Here is a 19,288-nt window from a genome sequence, read left to right as displayed (position 1 = left end):
TACAGTCAAACCTGCCTTAGAGACCACCTGTCTATAACTACAGTCAAACCTGTCTTAGAGACCACCTGTCTATAACTACAGTCAAACCTGTCTTAGAGACCACCTGTCTATAACTACAGTCAAACCTGTCTTAGAGACCACCTGTCTATAACTACAGTCAAACCTGCCTTAGAGACCACCTGTCTATAACTACAGTCAAACCTGTCTTAGAGACCACCTGTCTATAACTACAGTCAAACCTGTCTTAGAGACCACCTGTCTATAACTACAGTCAAACCTGCCTTAGAGACCACCTGTCTATAACTACAGTCAAACCTGCCTTAGAGACCACCTGTCTATAACTACAGTCAAACCTGCCTTAGAGACCACCTGTCTATAACTACAGTCAAACCTGTCTTAGAGACCACCTGTCTATAACTACAGTCAAACCTGTCTTAGAGACCACCTGTCTATAACTACAGTCAAACCTGCCTTAGAGACCACCTGTCTATAACTACAGTCAAACCTGCCTTAGAGACCACCTGTCTATAACTAGTCAAACCTGCCTTAGAGACCACCTGTCTATAACTACAGTCAAACCTGCCTTAGAGACCACCTGTCTATAACTACAGTCAAACCTGCCTTAGAGACCACCTGTCTATAACTACAGTCAAACCTGCCTTAGAGACCACCTGTCTATAACTACAGTCAAACCTGTCTTAGAGACCACCTGTCTATAACTACAGTCAAACCTGCCTTAGAGACCACCTGTCTATAACTACAGTCAAACCTGCCTTAGAGACCACCTGTCTATAACTACAGTCAAACCTGTCTTAGATACCACCTGTCTATAACTACAGTCAACCCTGTCTTAGAGACCACCTGTCTATAACTACAGTCAAACCTGCCTTAGAGACCACCTGTCTATAACTACAGTCAAACCTGCCTTAGAGACCACCTGTCTATAACTACAGTCAAACCTGCCTTAGAGACCACCTGTCTATAACTACAGTCAAACCTGCCTTAGAGACCACCTGTCTCTATAACTACAGTCAAACCTGTCTTAGAGACCACCTGTCTATAACTACAGTCAAACCTGCTTAGAGACCACCTGTCTATAACTACAGTCAAACCTGTCTTAGAGACCACCTGTCTATAACTACAGTCAAACCTGTCTTAGAGACCACCTGTCTATAACTACAGTCAAACCTGCCTTAGAGACCACCTGTCTATAACTACAGTCAAACCTGCCTTAGAGACCACCTGTCTATAACTACAGTCAAACCTGTCTTAGAGACCACCTGTCTATAACTACAGTCAAACCTGTCTTAGAGACCACCTGTCTATAACTACAGTCAAACCTGTCTTAGAGACCACCTGTCTATAACTACAGTCAAACCTGTCTTAGAGACAACCTGTCTATAACTACAGTCAAACCTGTCTTAGAGACCACCTGTCTATAACTACAGACAAACCTGTCTTAGAGACCACCTGTCTATAACTACAGTCAAACCTGTCTTAGAGACCACCTGTCTATAACTACAGACAAACCTGCCTTAGAGACCACCTGTCTAATATTACAGACAATCCTGTCTTAGAGACCACCTGTCTATAACTACAGTCAATCCTGTCTTAGAGACCACCTGTCTATAACTACAGACAATCCTGTCTTAGAGACCACCTGTCTATAACTACAGTCAAACCTGTCTTAGAGACCACCTGTCTATAACTACAGTCAAACCTGCCTTAGAGACCACCTGTCTATAACTACAGACAATCCTGTCTTAGAGACCACCTGTCTATAACTACAGACAATCCTGTCTTAGAGACCACCTGTCTATAACTACAGTCAATCCTGTCTTAGAGACCACCTGTCTATAACTACAGACAATCCTGTCTTAGAGACCACCTGTCTATAACTACAGACAATCCTGTCTTAGAGACCACCTGTCTATAACTACAGACAATCCTGTCTTAGAGACCACCTGTCTATAACTACAGACAATCCTGTCTTAGAGACCACCTGTCTATAACTACAGACAATCCTGTCTTAGAGACCACCTGTCTATAACTACAGTCAAACCTGTCTTAGAGACCACCTGTCTATAACTACAGTCAAACCTGTCTTAGAGACCACCTGTCTATAACTACAGTCAAACCTGTCTTAGAGACCACCTGTCTATAACTACAGTCAAACCTGCCTTAGAGACCACCTGTCTATAACTACAGTCAAACCTGTCTTAGAGACCACCTGTCTATAACTACAGTCAAACCTGTCTTAGAGACCACCTGTCTATAACTACAGTCAAACCTGCCTTAGAGACCACCTGTCTATAACTACAGTCAAACCTGTCTTAGAGACCACCTGTCTATAACTACAGTCAAACCTGTCTTAGAGACCACCTGTCTATAACTACAGTCAAACCTGTCTTAGAGACCACCTGTCTATAACTACAGTCAAACCTGTCTTAGAGACCACCTGTCTATAACTACAGTCAAACCTGCCTTAGAGACCACCTGTCTATAACTACAGTCAAACCTGTCTTAGAGACCACCTGTCTATAACTACAGTCAAACCTGTCTTAGAGACCACCTGTCTATAACTACAGTCAAACCTGTCTTAGAGACCACCTGTCTATAACTACAGTCAAACCTGTCTTAGAGACCACCTGTCTATAACTACAGTCAAACCTGTCTTAGAGACCACCTGTCTATAACAACAGTCAAACCTGCCTTAGAGACCACCTGTCTATAACTACAGTCAAACCTGTCTTAGAGACCACCTGTCTATAACTACAGTCAAACCTGTCTTAGAGACCACCTGTCTATAACTACAGTCAAACCTGTCTTAGAGACCACCTGTCTATAACTACAGTCAAACCTGTCTTAGAGACCACCTGTCTATAACTACAGTCAAACCTGTCTTAGAGACCACCTGTCTATAACTACAGTCAAACCTGTCTTAGAGACCACCTGTCTATAACTACAGTCAAACCTGTCTTAGAGACCACCTGTCTATAACTACAGTCAAACCTGCCTTAGAGACCACCTGTCTATAACTACAGTCAAACCTGTCTTAGAGACCACCTGTCTATAACTACAGTCAAACCTGTCTTAGAGACCACCTGTCTATAACTACAGTCAAACCTGCCTTAGAGACCACCTGTCTATAACTACAGTCAAACCTGTCTTAGAGACCACCTGTCTATAACTACAGTCAAACCTGCCTTAGAGACCACCTGTCTATAACTACAGTCAAACCCGTCTTAGAGACCACCTGTCTATAACTACAGTCAAACCTGTCTAGAGACCACCTGTCTATAACTACAGTCAAAACCTGTCTTAGAGACCACCTGTCTATAACTACAGTCAAACCTGTCTTAGAGACCACTGTCTATAACTACAGTCAAACTGCCTTAGAGACCACCTGTCTATTCAAACTACAGTCAAACCTGTCTTAGAGACCACCTGTCTATAACTACAGTCAAACCTGCCTTAGAGACCACCTGTCTATAACTACAGTCAAACCTGTGTCTTAGAGACCACCTGTCTATAACTACAGTCAAACCTGCCTTAGAGACCACCTGTCTATAACTACAGTCAAACCTGCCTTAGAGACCACCTGTCTATAACTACAGTCAAACCTGTCTTAGAGACCACCTGTCTATAACTACAGTCAAACCTGTCTTAGAGACCACCTGTCTATAACTACAGTCAAACCTGTCTTAGAGACCACCTGTCTATAACTACAGTCAAACCTGCTTAGATGACCACCTGTCTATATGTGTCAAAGTTAACCACCTGTCTATAACTAAGTCAAACCTGTTTAATGTATGTTAAAAACCTGTAATGTGTCAAAGTTAACTTAGAGCTTAATATTTAATGTATCAAACTTAAAGTAATGTGTCAAAGTTAAACCTGAGCTAATATTTAATGTATGTTAAAGTAATGTGTCAAAGTTAACTGAGATAAATTTAATGTATGTTAAAGTAATGTGTCAAAGTTAACTGAGCTAATATTTAATGTATGTTAAAGTAATGTGTCAAAGTTAACTGAGCTAATATTTAATGTATGTTAAAGTAATGTGTCAAAGTTAACTGAGCTAATATTTAATGTATGTTAAAGTAATGTGTCAAAGTTAACTGAGCTAATATTTAATGTATGTTAAAGTAATGTGTCAAACTTAACTGAGCTAATATTTAATGTATGTTAAAGTAATGTGTCAAAGTTAACTGAGCTAATATTTAATGTATGTTAAAGTAATGTGTCAAAGTTAACTGAGCTAATATTTAATGTATGTTAAAGTAATGTGTCAAAGTTAACTGAGCTAATATTTAATGTATGTTAAAGTAATGTGTCAAAGTTAACTGAGCTAATATTTAATGTATGTTAAAGTAATGTGTCAAAGTTAACTGAAGTAATATTTAATGTATGTTAAAGTAATGTGTCAAAGTTAACTGAGCTAATATTTAATGTATGTTAAAGTAATGTGTCAAATGTTAACTGAGATAATATTTAATGTATGTTAAAGTAATGTGTCAAAGTTAACTGAGCTAATATTTAATGTATGTTAAAGTAATGTGTCAAAGTTAACTGAGCTAATATTTAATGTATGTTAAAGTAATGTGTCAAAGTTAACTGAGCTAATATTTAATGTATGTTAAAGTAATGTGTCAAAGTTAACTGAGCTAATATTTAATGTATGTTAAAGTAATGTGTCAAAGTTAACTGAGCTAATATTTAATGTATGTTAAAGTAATGTGTCAAAGTTAACTGAGCTAATATTTAATGTATGTTAAAGTAATGTGTCAAAGTTAACTGAGCTAATATTTAATGTATGTTAAAGTAATGTGTCAAACTTAACTGAGCTAATATTTAATGTATGTTAAAGTAATGTGTCAAAGTTAACTGAGCTAATATTTAATGTATGTTAAAGTAATGTGTCAAAGTTAACTGAGCTAATATTTAATGTATGTTAAAGTAATGTGTCAAAGTTAACTGAGCTAATATTTAATGTAATTTAAAGAAATGTGTCAAAGTTATAACCGAGCTAATATTTAATGTATGTTAAAGTAATGTGTCAAAGTTAACTGAGCTAATATTTAATGTATGTTAAAGTAATGTGTCAAAGTTAACTGAGATAATATTTAATGTATGTTAAAGTAATGTGTCAAAGTTAACTGAGCTAATATTTAATGTATGTTAAAGTAATGTGTCAAAGTTAAACTGAGCTAATATTTAATGTATGTTAAAGTAATGTGTCAAAGTTAACTGAGCTAATATTTAATGTATGTTAAAGTAATGTGTCAAAGTTAACTAAGATAATATTTAATGTATGTTAAAGTAATGTGTCAAAGTTAACTGAGCTAATATTTAATGTATGTTAAAGTAATGTGTCAAAGTTATAACCGAGCTAATATTTAAAGTATGTTAAAGTAATGTGTCAAAGTTAACTGAGCTAATATTTAATGTATGTTAAAGTAATGTGTGAAAGTTAACTGAGCTAATATTTAATGTATGTTAAAGTAATGTGTCAAAGTTAACTGAGCTAATATTTAATGTAATTTAAAGAAATGTGTCAAAGTTATAACCGAGCTAATATTTAAAGTAATGTTAAAGTAATGTGTCAAAGTTAACTGAGCTAATATTTAATGTATGTTAAAGTAATGTGTCAAAGTTAACTGAGCTAATATTTAATGTATGTTAAAGTAATGTGTCAAAGTTAACTGAGCTAATATTTAATGTATGTTAAAGTAATGTGTCAAAGTTAACTGAGCTAATATTTAATGTATGTTAAAGTAATGTGTCAAAGTTAACTGAGCTAATATTTAATGTATGTTAAAGTAATGTGTCAAAGTTAACTGAGCTAATATTTAATGTATGTTAAAGTAATGTGTCAAACTTAACTGAGCTAATATTTAATGTATGTTAAAGTAATGTGTCAAAGTTAACTGAGCTAATATTTAATGTATGTTAAAGTAATGTGTCAAAGTTAACTGAGCTAATATTTAATGTATGTTAAAGTAATGTGTCAAAGTTAACTGAGCTAATATTTAATGTATGTTAAAGTAATGTGTCAAACTTAACTGAGCTAATATTTAATGTATGTTAAAGTAATGTGTCAAACTTAACTGAGCTAATATTTAATGTATGTTAAAGTAATGTGTCAAAGTTAACTGAGCTAATATTTAATGTATGTTAAAGTAATGTGTCAAAGTTAACTGAGATAATATTTAATGTATGTTAAAGTAATGTGTCAAAGTTAACTGAGCTAATATTTAATGTATGTTAAAGTAATGTGTCAAAGTTAACTAAGATAATATTTAATGTATGTTAAAGTAATGTGTCAAAGTTAACTGAGCTAATATTTAATGTATGTTAAAGTAATGTGTCAAAGTTAACTGAGATAATATTTAATGTATGTTAAAGTAATGTGTCAAAGTTAACTGAGCTAATATTTAATGTATGTTAAAGTAATGTGTCAAAGTTAACTGAGCTAATATTTAATGTATGTTAAAGTAATGTGTCAAAGTTAACTGAGCTAATATTTAATGTATGTTAAAGTAATGTGTCAAAGTTAACTGAGCTAATATTTAATGTATGTTAAAGTAATGTGTCAAAGTTAACTGAGCTAATATTTAATGTATGTTAAAGTAATGTGTCAAAGTTAACTGAGCTAATATTTAATGTATGTTAAAGTAATGTGTCAAAGTTAACTGAGCTAATATTTAATGTATGTTAAAGTAATGTGTCAAAGTTAACTGAGATAATATTTAATGTATGTTAAAGTAATGTGTCAAAGTTAACTGAGCTAATATTTAATGTATGTTAAAGTAATGTGTCAAAGTTAACTGAGCTAATATTTAATGTATGTTAAAGTAATGTGTCAAAGTTAACTGAGCTAATATTTAATGTATATGTTAAAGTAATGTTTTTGTATGTTAAAGTCAAAGTTAACTGAGCTAATATTTAATGTATGTTAAAGTAATGTGTCAAAGTTAACTGAGCTAATATTTAATGTATGTTAAAGTAATGTGTCAAAGTTAACTGAGCTAATATTTAATGTATGTTAAAGTAATGTGTCAAAGTTAACTGAGCTAATATTTAATGTATGTTAAAGTAATGTGTCAAAGTTAACTGAGCTAATATTTAATGTATGTTAAAGTAATGTGTCAAAGTTAACTGAGCTAATATTTAATGTATGTTAAAGTAATGTGTCAAAGTTAACTGAGCTAATATTTAATGTATGTTAAAGTAATGTGTCAAAGTTAACTGAGCTAATATTTAATGTATGTTAAAGTAATGTGTCAAAGTTAACTGAGCTAATATTTAATGTATGTTAAAGTAATGTGTCAAAGTTAACTGAGCTAATATTTAATGTATGTTAAAGTAATGTGTCAAAGTTAACTGAGCTAATATTTAATGTATGTTAAAGTAATGTGTCAAAGTTAACTGAGCTAATATTTAATGTATGTTAAAGTAATGTGTCAAAGTTAACTGAGCTAATATTTAATGTATGTTAAAGTAATGTGTCAAACTTAACTGAGCTAATATTTAATGTATGTTAAAGTAATGTGTCAAACTTAACTGAGATAATATTTAATGTATGTTAAAGTAATGTGTCAAACTTAACTGAGCTAATATTTAATGTATGTTAAAGTAATGTGTCAAACTTAACTGAGCTAATATTTAATGATATGTTAAAGTAATGTGTCAAAGTTAAACTGAAATAATAACTGAGCTAATATTTAATGTATGTTAAAGTAATGTGTCAAACTTATATTAACTGAGCTAATATTTAATGTATGTTAAAGTAATGTGTCAAACTTAACTGAGCTAATATTTAATGTATGTTAAAGTAATGTGTCAAAGTTAACTGAGCTAATATTTAATGTATGTTAAAAGTAATGTGTCAAAGTTAACTGAGCTAATATTTAATGTATGTTAAAGTAATGTGTGTCAAAGTTAACTGAGCTAATATTTAATGTATGTTAAAGTAATGTGTCAAAGTTAACTGAGCTAATATTTAATGTATGTTAAAGTAATGTGTCAAAGTTAACTGAGCTAATATTTAATGTATGTTAAAGTAATGTGTCAAAGTTAACTGAGCTAATATTTAATGTATGTTAAAGTAATGTGTCAAAGTTAACTGAGCTAATATTTAATGTATGTTAAAGTAATGTGTCAAAGTTAAAGTTAACTGAGCTAATATTTAATGTATGTTAAAAGTAATGTGTCAAAGTTAACTGAGATAATATTTAATGTATGTTAAAGTAATGTGTCAAAGTTAACTGAGCTAATATTTAATGTATGTTAAAGTAATGTGTCAAAGTTAACTGAGCTAATATTTAATGTATGTTAAAGTAATGTGTCAAAGTTAACTGAGCTAATATTTAATGTATGTTAAAGTAATGTGTCAAAGTTAACTGAGCTAATATTTAATGTATGTTAAAGTAATGTGTCAAAGTTAACTGAGCTAATATTTAATGTATGTTAAAGTAATGTGTCAAAGTTAACTGAGCTAATATTTAATGTATGTTAAAGTAATGTGTCAAAGTTAACTGAGCTAATATTTAATGTATGTTAAAGTAATGTGTCAAAGTTAACTGAGCTAATATTTAATATTTAAGTATGTTAAAGTAATGTGTCAAAGTTAACTGAGCTAATATTTAATGTATGTTAAAGTAATGTGTCAAAGTTAACTGAGCTAATATTTAATGTATGTTAAAGTAATGTGTCAAAGTTAACTGAGCTAATATTTAATGTATGTTAAAGTAATGTGTCAAAGTTAACTGAGCTAATATTTAATGTATGTTAAAGTAATGTGTCAAAGTTAACTGAGCTAATATTTAATGTATGTTAAAGTAATGTGTCAAAGTTAACTGAGCTAATATTTAATGTATGTTAAAGTAATGTGTCAAACTTAACTGAGCTAATATTTAATGTAAATTAAGTGAATAAAGAATGTAGTCAAAGTTAACTGAGCTAATATTAATGTATAAAGTAATGGTCAAAGTTAACTGAAATATTAATGTATGTTAAAGTAATGTGTCAAAGTTAACTGAGCTAATATTTAATGTATGTTAAAGTAATGTGTCAAAGTTAACTGAGCTAATATTTAATGTATGTTAAAGTAATGTGTCAAACTTAACTGAGATAATATTTAATTATGTTAAAGTAATGTGTCAAAGTTAACTGAGCTATATTTAATGTATGTTAAAGTAATGTGTCAAAGTTAACTAAGCTAATATTTAATGTATGTTAAAGTAATGTGTCAAAGTTAACTGAGCTAATATTTAATGTATGTTAAAGTAATGTGTCAAAGTTAACTGAGCTAATATTTAATGTATGTTAAAGTAATGTGTCAAACTTAACTGAGCTAATATTTAATGTATGTTAAAGTAATGTGTCAAAGTTAACTGAGCTAATATTTAATGTATGTTAAAGTAATGTGTCAAAGTTAACTGAGATAATATTTAATGTATGTTAAAGTAATGTGTCAAAGTTAACTGAGCTAATATTTAATGTATGTTAAAGTAATGTGTCAAAGTTAACTGAGATAATATTTAATGTATGTTAAAGTAATGTGTCAAAGTTATAACCGAGCTAATATTTAAAGCTAATATTTAAAGTATGTTAAAGTAATGTGTCAAAGTTAACTGAGCTAATATTTAATGTATGTTAAAGTAATGTGTCAAAGTTAACTGAGCTAATATTTAATGTATGTTAAAGTAATGTGTCAAAGTTAACTGAGCTAATATTTAATGTATGTTAAAGTAATGTGTCAAAGTTAACTGAGCTAATATTTAATGTATGTTAAAGTAATGTGTCAAAGTTAACTGAGCTAATATTTAATGTATGTTAAAGTAATGTGTCAAAGTTAACTGAGATAATATTTAATGTATGTTAAAGTAATGTGTCAAAGTTAACTGAGCTAATATTTAATGTATGTTAAAGTAATGTGTCAAAGTTAACTGAGCTAATATTTAATGTATGTTAAAGTAATGTGTCAAAGTTAACTGAGATAATATTTAATGTATGTTAAAGTAATGTGTCAAAGTTAACTGAGCTAATATTTAATGTATGTTAAAGTAATGTGTCAAAGTTAACTGAGCTAATATTTAATGTATGTTAAAGTAATGTGTCAAAGTTAACTGAGCTAATATTTAATGTATGTTAAAGTAATGTGTCAAAGTTAACTGAGCTAATATTTAATGTATGTTAAAGTAATGTGTCAAAGTTAACTGAGCTAATATTTAATGTATGTTAAAGTAATGTGTCAAAGTTAACTGAGCTAATATTTAATGTATGTTAAAGTAATGTGTCAAAGTTAACTGAGAGATATATTTAATGTATGTTAAAGTAAATGTGTCAAAGTTAACTGAGCTAATATTTAATGTATGTTAAAGTAATGTGTCAAAGTTAACTGAGCTAATATTTAATGTATGTTAAAGTAATGTGTCAAAGTTAACTGAGCTAATATTTAATGTATGTTAAAGTAATGTGTCAAAGTTAACTGAGCTAATATTTAATGTATGTTAAAGTAATGTGTCAAAGTTAACTGAGCTAATATTTAATGTAAGTTAAAGTAATGTGTCAAAGTTAAACTGAGCTAATATTTAATGTATGTTAAAGTAATGTGTCAAAGTTAACTGAGCTAATATTTAATGTATGTTAAAGTAATGTGTCAAAGTTAACTGAGCTAATATTTAATGTATGTTAAAGTAATGTGTCAAAGTTAACTGAGCTAATATTTAATGTATGTTAAAGTAATGTGTCAAAGTTAACTGAGCTAATATTTAATGTATGTTAAAGTAATGAGTCAAACTTAACTGAGCTAATATTTAATGTATGTTAAAGCAATGTGTCCACTTTTACTGAGTTAAGATTTATATATAATTAATGTATGTTAAAGTTATGTGTCAAACTTAACTGAGCTAATATTTAATGTATGTTAAAGTTATGTGTCAAAGTTAACTGAGCTAATATTTAATGTATGTTAAAGTAATGTGTCAAAGTTAACTGAGCTAATATTTAATGTATGTTAAAGTAATGTGTCAAAGTTAAACTGAGCTAATATTTAATGTATGTTAAAGTAATGTGTCAAAGTTAACTAACTGAGCTAATATTTAATGTATGTTAAAGTAATGTGTCAAAGTTAACTGAGCTAATATTTAATGTATGTTAAAGTAAATGTGTCAAAGTTATACTGAGCTAATATTTAATGTATGTTAAAGTAATGTGTCAAAGTTAACTGAGCTAATATTTAATGTATGTTAAAGTAATGTGTCAAAGTTAACTGAGCTAATATTTAATGTATGTTAAAGTAATGTGTCAAAGTTAACTGAGCTAATATTTAATGTATGTTAAAGTAATGTGTCAAAGTTAACTGAGCTTAATTTATTATAATTAATGTAGGTTAAAGTAATGTGTCAAAGTTAACTGCGTTAACATTTAATGTCATTATTAAAGACATGATTCTATTAATGTGATATTTATGTAAGAGACACCATCCCAAAACTTAAGGATAAACTGTAGTCATTATGAATTAATACTTTAAAGATGCTCCACCGCTGACAGGGCATACATAATATTCATCACTTGAACAATAATTGGCATTTAATTGTCTGTGTATATGTATAATTGACACAAAAAATAATATAAAATAATTTATTTGCCTTTGGTGCATGAGCAATCAGTACTTCATTCCATATAGGATATAGTGCCACCAAATTTTTTCGGGATGCAATTAATTATTTTTCATAGTTTTAACTTAAAGTAAAATTAGAAGCTCAAACTTTTCAATGTTGGTAATGGTGTAAAGTAAAAAAACTTTTGTAACTGAAGAAAAATATGAAATGGTCTGCTGTTGTTTTTGATAGTGAAAAAAAACCTATTTGTCAGCGGTGGAGCATCTTTAAGAATCAGTCTTACATCATATAAATATCAGGCTTTCTGTGCTCTTTTGGCATTCAGCATTAGAGTTATATCCCTTTAACTACATGTGACTACTACATGAGTTGAAGCTATACAACACTTTTGGCTTATTATTGGATAATTTTGTTTCATATCCAATTCACTGCTGTATCAACGAATCTGCTAGGTTAAGGAGGTGATGAAAGCTGAAGTGTCCAGAGGAAAACTGTCTAGCAGTCTGGTATATATTCAGAATCCAATTTGTATACAAATCATTTTCACTTAGCAAGTTTCCTTCAGTAAAGAAAGCCGCTCATGTGATCCTGTAGTGATTCATGTTAAGAGGGTGCATGTGTGTGAAATAACTTTGCTTAAAAAGATAATAAGATTGCTTTTTCAATAATAGTTCTTTCAAAAAGAAACTGTTAAGTACTACATCATAATTGGCACATAACTCCAAATTAAAAAAAAAGGATGAAAGGCGTTGCATAAGTTTCTAATACTTACTTGATGAATTTCTGAGATTTGTCGAGTATCAAAGTCATCCAATCTGTCTGGTAGTTTTGTTGCAAGTTTTGATCCCTGCAATGCTCTTTGACGGAGACGAGATATTCTTAACTCAGGAGAATTCAACTCCTCGTCAGAAGTCACAAGAATATCCACACGTTTTTTCCGCCTCTCCTCAAGTTTTTGATATTTAGCTTTTTGACCAGCAGTATTACCTAACCTTTCCTGGTAGTGTTCCCGGGTAGAAATTTGAGGTGATCGACTTCTAGAAAACTCACTTAGATTCACTTTGTTTTCCTTCCCACCAATATCCAACGCCGTACCAAGCGATTTACGTTTATCATTTTTTCGAACCTTTTTCACAATTAAAGGATTTTTCACCCATGTTTTTCTATCCTGATCTGAATCTGTTGCACTTGATGAGCTTCCATGAACATCAGGAAGTCCATCATCAGAGAGAGGCTCCGTAAACATTGAGTGTCTTGTTGCTTGTTTTGCTCGGATTTGTCCAGATTTCCTCTCTCGTACTTCGTGCATTTTCTTTTCATCCATAGAGTTGCGGGGTTTGAGACGACCCGCTGGCCCTTCACTACGTGACCTCCGTTTAATGGCTGCCGACCTTGACTCCTGGACAGAGTCCTGTGTCCCATTGTCCCTCCGGCCGACCCGCTGGACACGCCTGTCGGACATGTTCTGGTCATTAAGATCCTGTGTGGTTGACTTCAGTGTGAGCTGTGTTGGAGGGGGCGGCCTAGGAGGTGCAGGTCCAGACCCTCCTGGGGTTAGAAGGCTCTGGGCCTGGGTCGGGGAGGCACACGGCTGGAGGAATGGTGTTTCAGTAACCACAGGGCGCAGCTGGACAGGAAGGTTGGGGGTACCGCTGACACCACTTGTGGTGCCAGATTTACTGCTGCTCTGCTGTTTGTGGTGCCCAAGACTTCTCAGCTTCTCGTCTGCACTCTGAAAAATACAAAAAAAGAAACTGTAATTAATAACACACCTCAATACCATGATTTTGCAAGAGAGCTTGAATGCACATAAGAATTCACTGTTGTCATCAAGACCCCTTGATCATGAATTTAGATATTCACATGTATATGGTTACAATAAGGAAGCTGCAGTTCAGTTTATATCTATTTCAACATCCTAAAGCTGATTCATACGATGGAGTGTCCCTCCTCTCATGAGGAATGCTAGTTTTTAGCATGCACAATCTAGAGGCTATAAATAGCTTTAGATTTGTTATTATATAACTACAGTATTTGCTGATTTTTTTATAACAAGGATTGGTAGTGTATGAAGTCATATAGCTAGAGTCATGTCTTTTACTTAATTTGTAGTTTTTATGTATAAATTCCTTAATACCTGAAGACATAAATAAACTCTTATGATTTTAAGCCTGGAACAATCTAAATGAAATGCCAGGGGTGAATTAGGAAGTAAATACATGAACAACAGTAATAGGCACCAATTGTAGCTATAAAGACAACACCATTATCTGTCTAAAAGTCTTTTGAGCCACAGTATTGCAGTCAATATTAGGTGAGTTTCTTTGATTGATTGACCACAGATATATTAGGTGAGTTTGTTTGTTTGAAATATATATATTAGATGTGTTTGTTTGTTTGAAATATATTTATCAGGTGATATTATTTGATTGACCTCAAATAAGCCACTACAGACATCCCCTCCCCCACACAACACAAGTCAGTAGCCTCTACAGACACCTTAACCAACCAACCAACCCTCCAATACACACACAACACTCTCCAACCTCCCCCCAATACCCATCCCCCTCAGCCTCTCTCCTCCCCCCCCCCACACCGAAATCCCCTTCCCAAACAACACTAGTCAGAAGCCTGTACAGACACCTTAACAATTCTACCCCCACCCCTACCCCCTCCCCCACACAACACTAGCCCCTAGCTTGTACATACACCTTAACCATTCTACCCCCACCCCCTCCCCCACACAACACTAGCCAGTAGCCTGTACAGATACCTTAACCATTCTACCCCCACCCCCTCCCCCACCAACCCCACTCTCTCCCCCACACAACACTAGCCCCTAGCCTGTACATACACCTTAACCACCCTACCCCCCCCCACCACCACCCCCACCCCCCCACCCCCACACAACACTAACCCAGTAGCCTGTACATACACCTTAACCACCCTACCCCCCACCTTAACCCCCCCCACCTCACCCCTTCCCCCACACAACACTAGCCCAGTAGCCTGTATGTTTCCTCTGATTGTGCCAGTCAGTGTACATGCAGCTTCTCTGTTTACAACACAAACATGATACAGGCTGTTTCATTTCCTTCCAGTTGGAAAATGTTTCTATTTAGAGATTATAGTTGGCAGTATGGGTTATAAAAATAGCAGCTTCCATTTCCTTAAGTTAAATATCATAAAGTCTCTAAATGCTTTCTCTTAAAATATCAATGTAATATTTCATGAAGATAGACAATTCACTTTTTTAAAAGAAGTTTACATAGATGGGACACTTACTGGGTCAACTAGAGTATGTCAGTAAAGTTTTGAATTCAAACATAAATTTAACTCATTCACCCATGATATTCCATAATGAATTGTTCCATTTTAAATTGAACAAGAGCTGAACAAGAAGAGGGGTATATGTTAAGTCCTGATATCGTATATGACATCCACTACATGTAACTCCCAATGTTAGTGAACATTGAGCCCTGATATCTTATATGACATCCACTAGATGTAACTCCCAATGTTAGTGAACGTTGAGCCCTGATATCGTATATGACATCCACTAGATGTAACTCCCAATGTTAGTGAACGTTGAGCCCTGATATCGTATATGACATCCACTAGATGTAACTCCCAATGTTAGTGAACGTTGAGCCCTGATATCGTATATGACATCCACTACATGTAACTCCCAATGTTAGTGAACATTGAGCCCTGATATCGTATATGACATCCACTAGATGTAACTCCCAATGTTAGTGAACGTTGAGCCCTGATAATATATATGACATCCACTAGATGTAACTCCCAATGTTAGTGAACGTTGAGCCCTGATATCGTATATGACATCCACTAGATGTAACTCCCAATGTTAGTGAACGTTGAGCCCTGATATCGTATATGACATCCACTAGATGTAACTCTCCCAATGTTAGTGAACGTTGAGCCCTGATATCGTATATGACATCCACTAGATGTAACTCCCAATGTTAGTGAACATTGAGCCCTGATATCGTATATGACATCCACTAGATGTAACTCCCAATGTTAGTGAACGTTGAGCCCTGATATCGTATATGACATCCGCTACATGTAACTCCCAATGTTAGTGAACATTGAGCCCTGCTATCGTATATGACATCCGCTAGATGTAACTCCCAATGTTAGTGAACATTGAGCCCTGATATCGTATATGACATCCGCTAGATGTAACTCCCAATGTTAGTGAACATTGAGCCCTGATATCGTATATGACATCCACTAGATGTAACTCCCAATGTTAGTGAACGTTGAGCCCTGATATCGTATATGACATCCACTAGATGTAACTCCCAATGTTAGTGAACGTTGAGCCCTGATATCGTATATGACATCCACTAGATGTAACTCCCAATGTTAGTGAACGTTGAGCCCTGATATCGTATATGACATCCACTAGATGTAACTCCCAATGTTAGTGAACGTTGAGCCCTGATATCGTATATGACATCCACTAGATGTAACTCCCAATGTTAGTGAACATTGAGCCCTGATATCGTATATGACATCCGCTAGATGTAACTCCCAATGTTAGTGAACGTTGAGCCCTGATATCGTATATGACATCCACTAGATGTAACTCCCAATGTTAGTGAACGTTGAGCCCTGATATCGTATATGACATCCGCTACATGTAACTCCCAATGTTAGTGAACATTGAGCCCTGATATCGTATATGACATCCACTAGATGTAACTCCCAATGTTAGTGAACATTGAGCCCTGATATCGTATATGACATCCGCTAGATGTAACTCCCAATGTTAGTGAACGTTGAGCCCTGATATCGTATATGACATCCGCTACATGTAACTCCCAATGTTAGTGAACGTTGAGCCCTGATATCGTATATGACATCCACTTGATGTAACTCCCAATGTTAGTGAACATTCAGTACTTACATCTACTAGATGTAACTGCCAATGTTTAACTACAGTAGCCCGAATCTCCTATCTGTCTTTTTTTCCCAGCTCCTTCTGATAATTCTCACATGTTTTCTTTTTCCGTTAATGGTTGGGAATCCCCAAAGTTCTGTAATTAATTTATCTATACACTAACGAATGCCATGACAGATTTCAGTTCTGTAATCAGCAGACGTGACCTCTGACCTTAAACCTCACACAATGAATGTTACAGGCCATAGTACTCCTCCCTGTGTAACTGATACAGTATAACAGAAAGTCCTGGCAACCATTATCATTTTAGTGTAGGTTTATTTGTAAGACACAATAATTATTTAGGTTAATTTGTGCAAAATAATTATGATACATGTTTATTTATTTGATCAATCTGATTAAAATACAGATGCATATAACCACTACGTTCAGAAGAGGATCTGACAACATCCCATAAGGGGTCATGTTCGGATGACCTTTTTGGATTTGTACTTAGATCAAATGCATTTTCTTCATATTGTTATGTAAATTCATAACTACATTTAATCCCAGAATATATATACATTTAGCTTTGTTGTGCTCTTTGGGCGAGATGACAATATACACGACAATTCATTCTGACAGCTTTTTCAAACTATTTCGTCCCCGGTCAATATTCTTGCGGCAGCAATTTGATTGGCCATTTCCAAAGGTCACCTGAATTTGACTCCTTTGGGATGCTGTCAAATCCTCTTATCAATGTAGTGATAACAACGATCTGCATTTTAATCAGACTGTTGATATGATAATTATCATGCATGTTTATTCTAATAAATTATCATACCTGTATCTTTGTACAGACAAAATATCTCAGGTGTGTCAGTCCCCCACAGTCTGTATATCACAGGTGTGTCAGTCCCCCACAGTCTGTATATCACAGGTGTGTCAGTCCCCCACAGTCTGTATATCACAGGTGTGTCAGTCCCCCACAGTCTGTATATCACAGGTGTGTCAGTCCCCCACAGTCTGTATATCACAGGTGTGTCAGTCCCCCACAGTCTGTATATCACAGGTGTGTCAGTCCCCCACAGTCTGTATATCACAGGTGTGTCAGTCCCCCACAGTCTGTATATCACAGGTGTGTCAGTCCCCCACAGTCTGTATATCACAGGTGTGTCAGTCCCCCACAGTCTGTATATCACAGGTATGTCGCCCCCACAGTCATCACAGGTCCGTCCCCCACAGTCTGTATATCACAGGTGTGTCAGTCCCCCACAGTCTGTATATCACAGGTGTGTCAGTCCCCCACAGTCTGTATATCACAGGTGTGTCAGTCCCCCACAGTCTGTATATCACAGGTGTGTCAGTCCCCCACAGTCTGTATATCACAGGTGTGTCAGTCCCCCACAGTCTGTATATCACAGGTGTGTCAGCCCCCACATCTGTATATCACAGGTGTGTCAGTCCCCCACAGTCTGTATATCACAGGTGTGTCAGTCTCCACCACAGTCTATGTATATCACAGGTGTGTCAGTCCCCCACAGTCTGTATATCACAGGTGTGTCAGTCCCCCACAGTCTGTATATCACAGGTGTGTCAGTCCCCCACAGTCTGTATATCACAGGTGTGTCAGTCCCCCACAGTCACTGTATAGTCACAGGTGTATCACATACAGTCTTATATCACAGGTGTGTCAGTCCCCCACAGTCTGTATATCACAGGTGTGTCAGTCCCCCACAGTCTGTATATCACAGGTGTGTCAGTCCCCCACAGTCTGTATATCACAGGTGTGTCAGTCCCCCACAGTCTGTATATCACAGGTGTGTCAGTCCCCCACAGTCTGTATATCACAGGTGTGTCAGTCCCCCACAGTCTGTATATCACAGGTGTGTCAGTCCCCCACAGTCTGTATATCACAGGTGTGTCAGTCCCCCACAGTCTGTATATCACAGGTGTGTCAGTCCCCCACAGTCTGTATATCACAGTGTGTCAGTCCCCCACCTGTATCCAGGTTGTCAGTCCCCACAGTCTGTATATCACAGGTGTGTCAGTCCCCCACAGTCTGTATATCACAGGTGTGTCAGTCCCCCACAGTCTGTATATCACAGGTGTGTCAGTCCCCCACAGTCTGTATATCACAGGTGTGTCAGTCCCCCACAGTCTGTAATATCACAGGTGTGTCAGTCCCCCACAGTCTGTATATCACAGGTGTGTCAGTCCCCCACAGTCTGTATATCACAGGTGTGTCAGTCCCCCACAGTCTGTATATCACAGGTGTGTGTCAGTCCCCCACAGTCTGTATATCACAGGTGTGTCAGTCCCCCACAGTCTGTATATCACAGGTGTGTCAGTCCCCCACAGTCTGTATATCACAGGTGTGTCACAGTCTCCCCCACAGTCTGTATATCACAGGTGTGTCAGTCCCCACCTGTATATCACAGGTGTGTCAGTCCCCCACAGTCTGTATATCACAGGTGTGTCAGTCCCACACAGTCTGTATATCACAGGTGTGTCAGTCCCCCAGTCTGTATATCAACAGGTGTGTCAGTCCCCCACAGTCTGTATATCACAGGTGTGTCAGTCCCCCCACAGTCTGTATATCACAGGTGTGTCAGTCCCCCACAGTCTGTATATCACAGGTGTGTCAGTCCCCCACAGTCTGTATATCACAGGTGTGTCAGTCCCCCACAGTCTGTATATCACAGGTGTGTCAGTCCCCCACAGTCTGTATATCACAGGTGTGTCAGTC

At 35.2% G+C, this 19,288-nt stretch overlaps 1 protein-coding gene across 2 annotated transcripts in view; it reads right to left on the bottom strand.

Annotated features, from left to right (window-relative positions):
• Positions 1-19,288, bottom strand: part of LOC138311200 (uro-adherence factor A-like) — a 58,610-nt gene that overhangs the window by 8,707 nt on the left and 30,615 nt on the right. For both annotated transcript variants that reach the window (XM_069252682.1, XM_069252681.1), the window contains exon 2: positions 12,403-13,362. In XM_069252682.1, the coding sequence (XP_069108783.1) occupies positions 12,403-13,362 (960 nt within the window). The remainder of the gene's footprint in view (positions 1-12,402; positions 13,363-19,288) is intronic.

This window comes from Argopecten irradians, chromosome 16 (assembly GCF_041381155.1).
Source record: "Argopecten irradians isolate NY chromosome 16, Ai_NY, whole genome shotgun sequence".
Classification (NCBI taxonomy): domain Eukaryota; kingdom Metazoa; phylum Mollusca; class Bivalvia; order Pectinida; family Pectinidae; genus Argopecten; species Argopecten irradians.
Note: the sequence above shows the minus strand (reverse complement) of the source record. Positions and strands in the feature narration are given on the sequence as shown.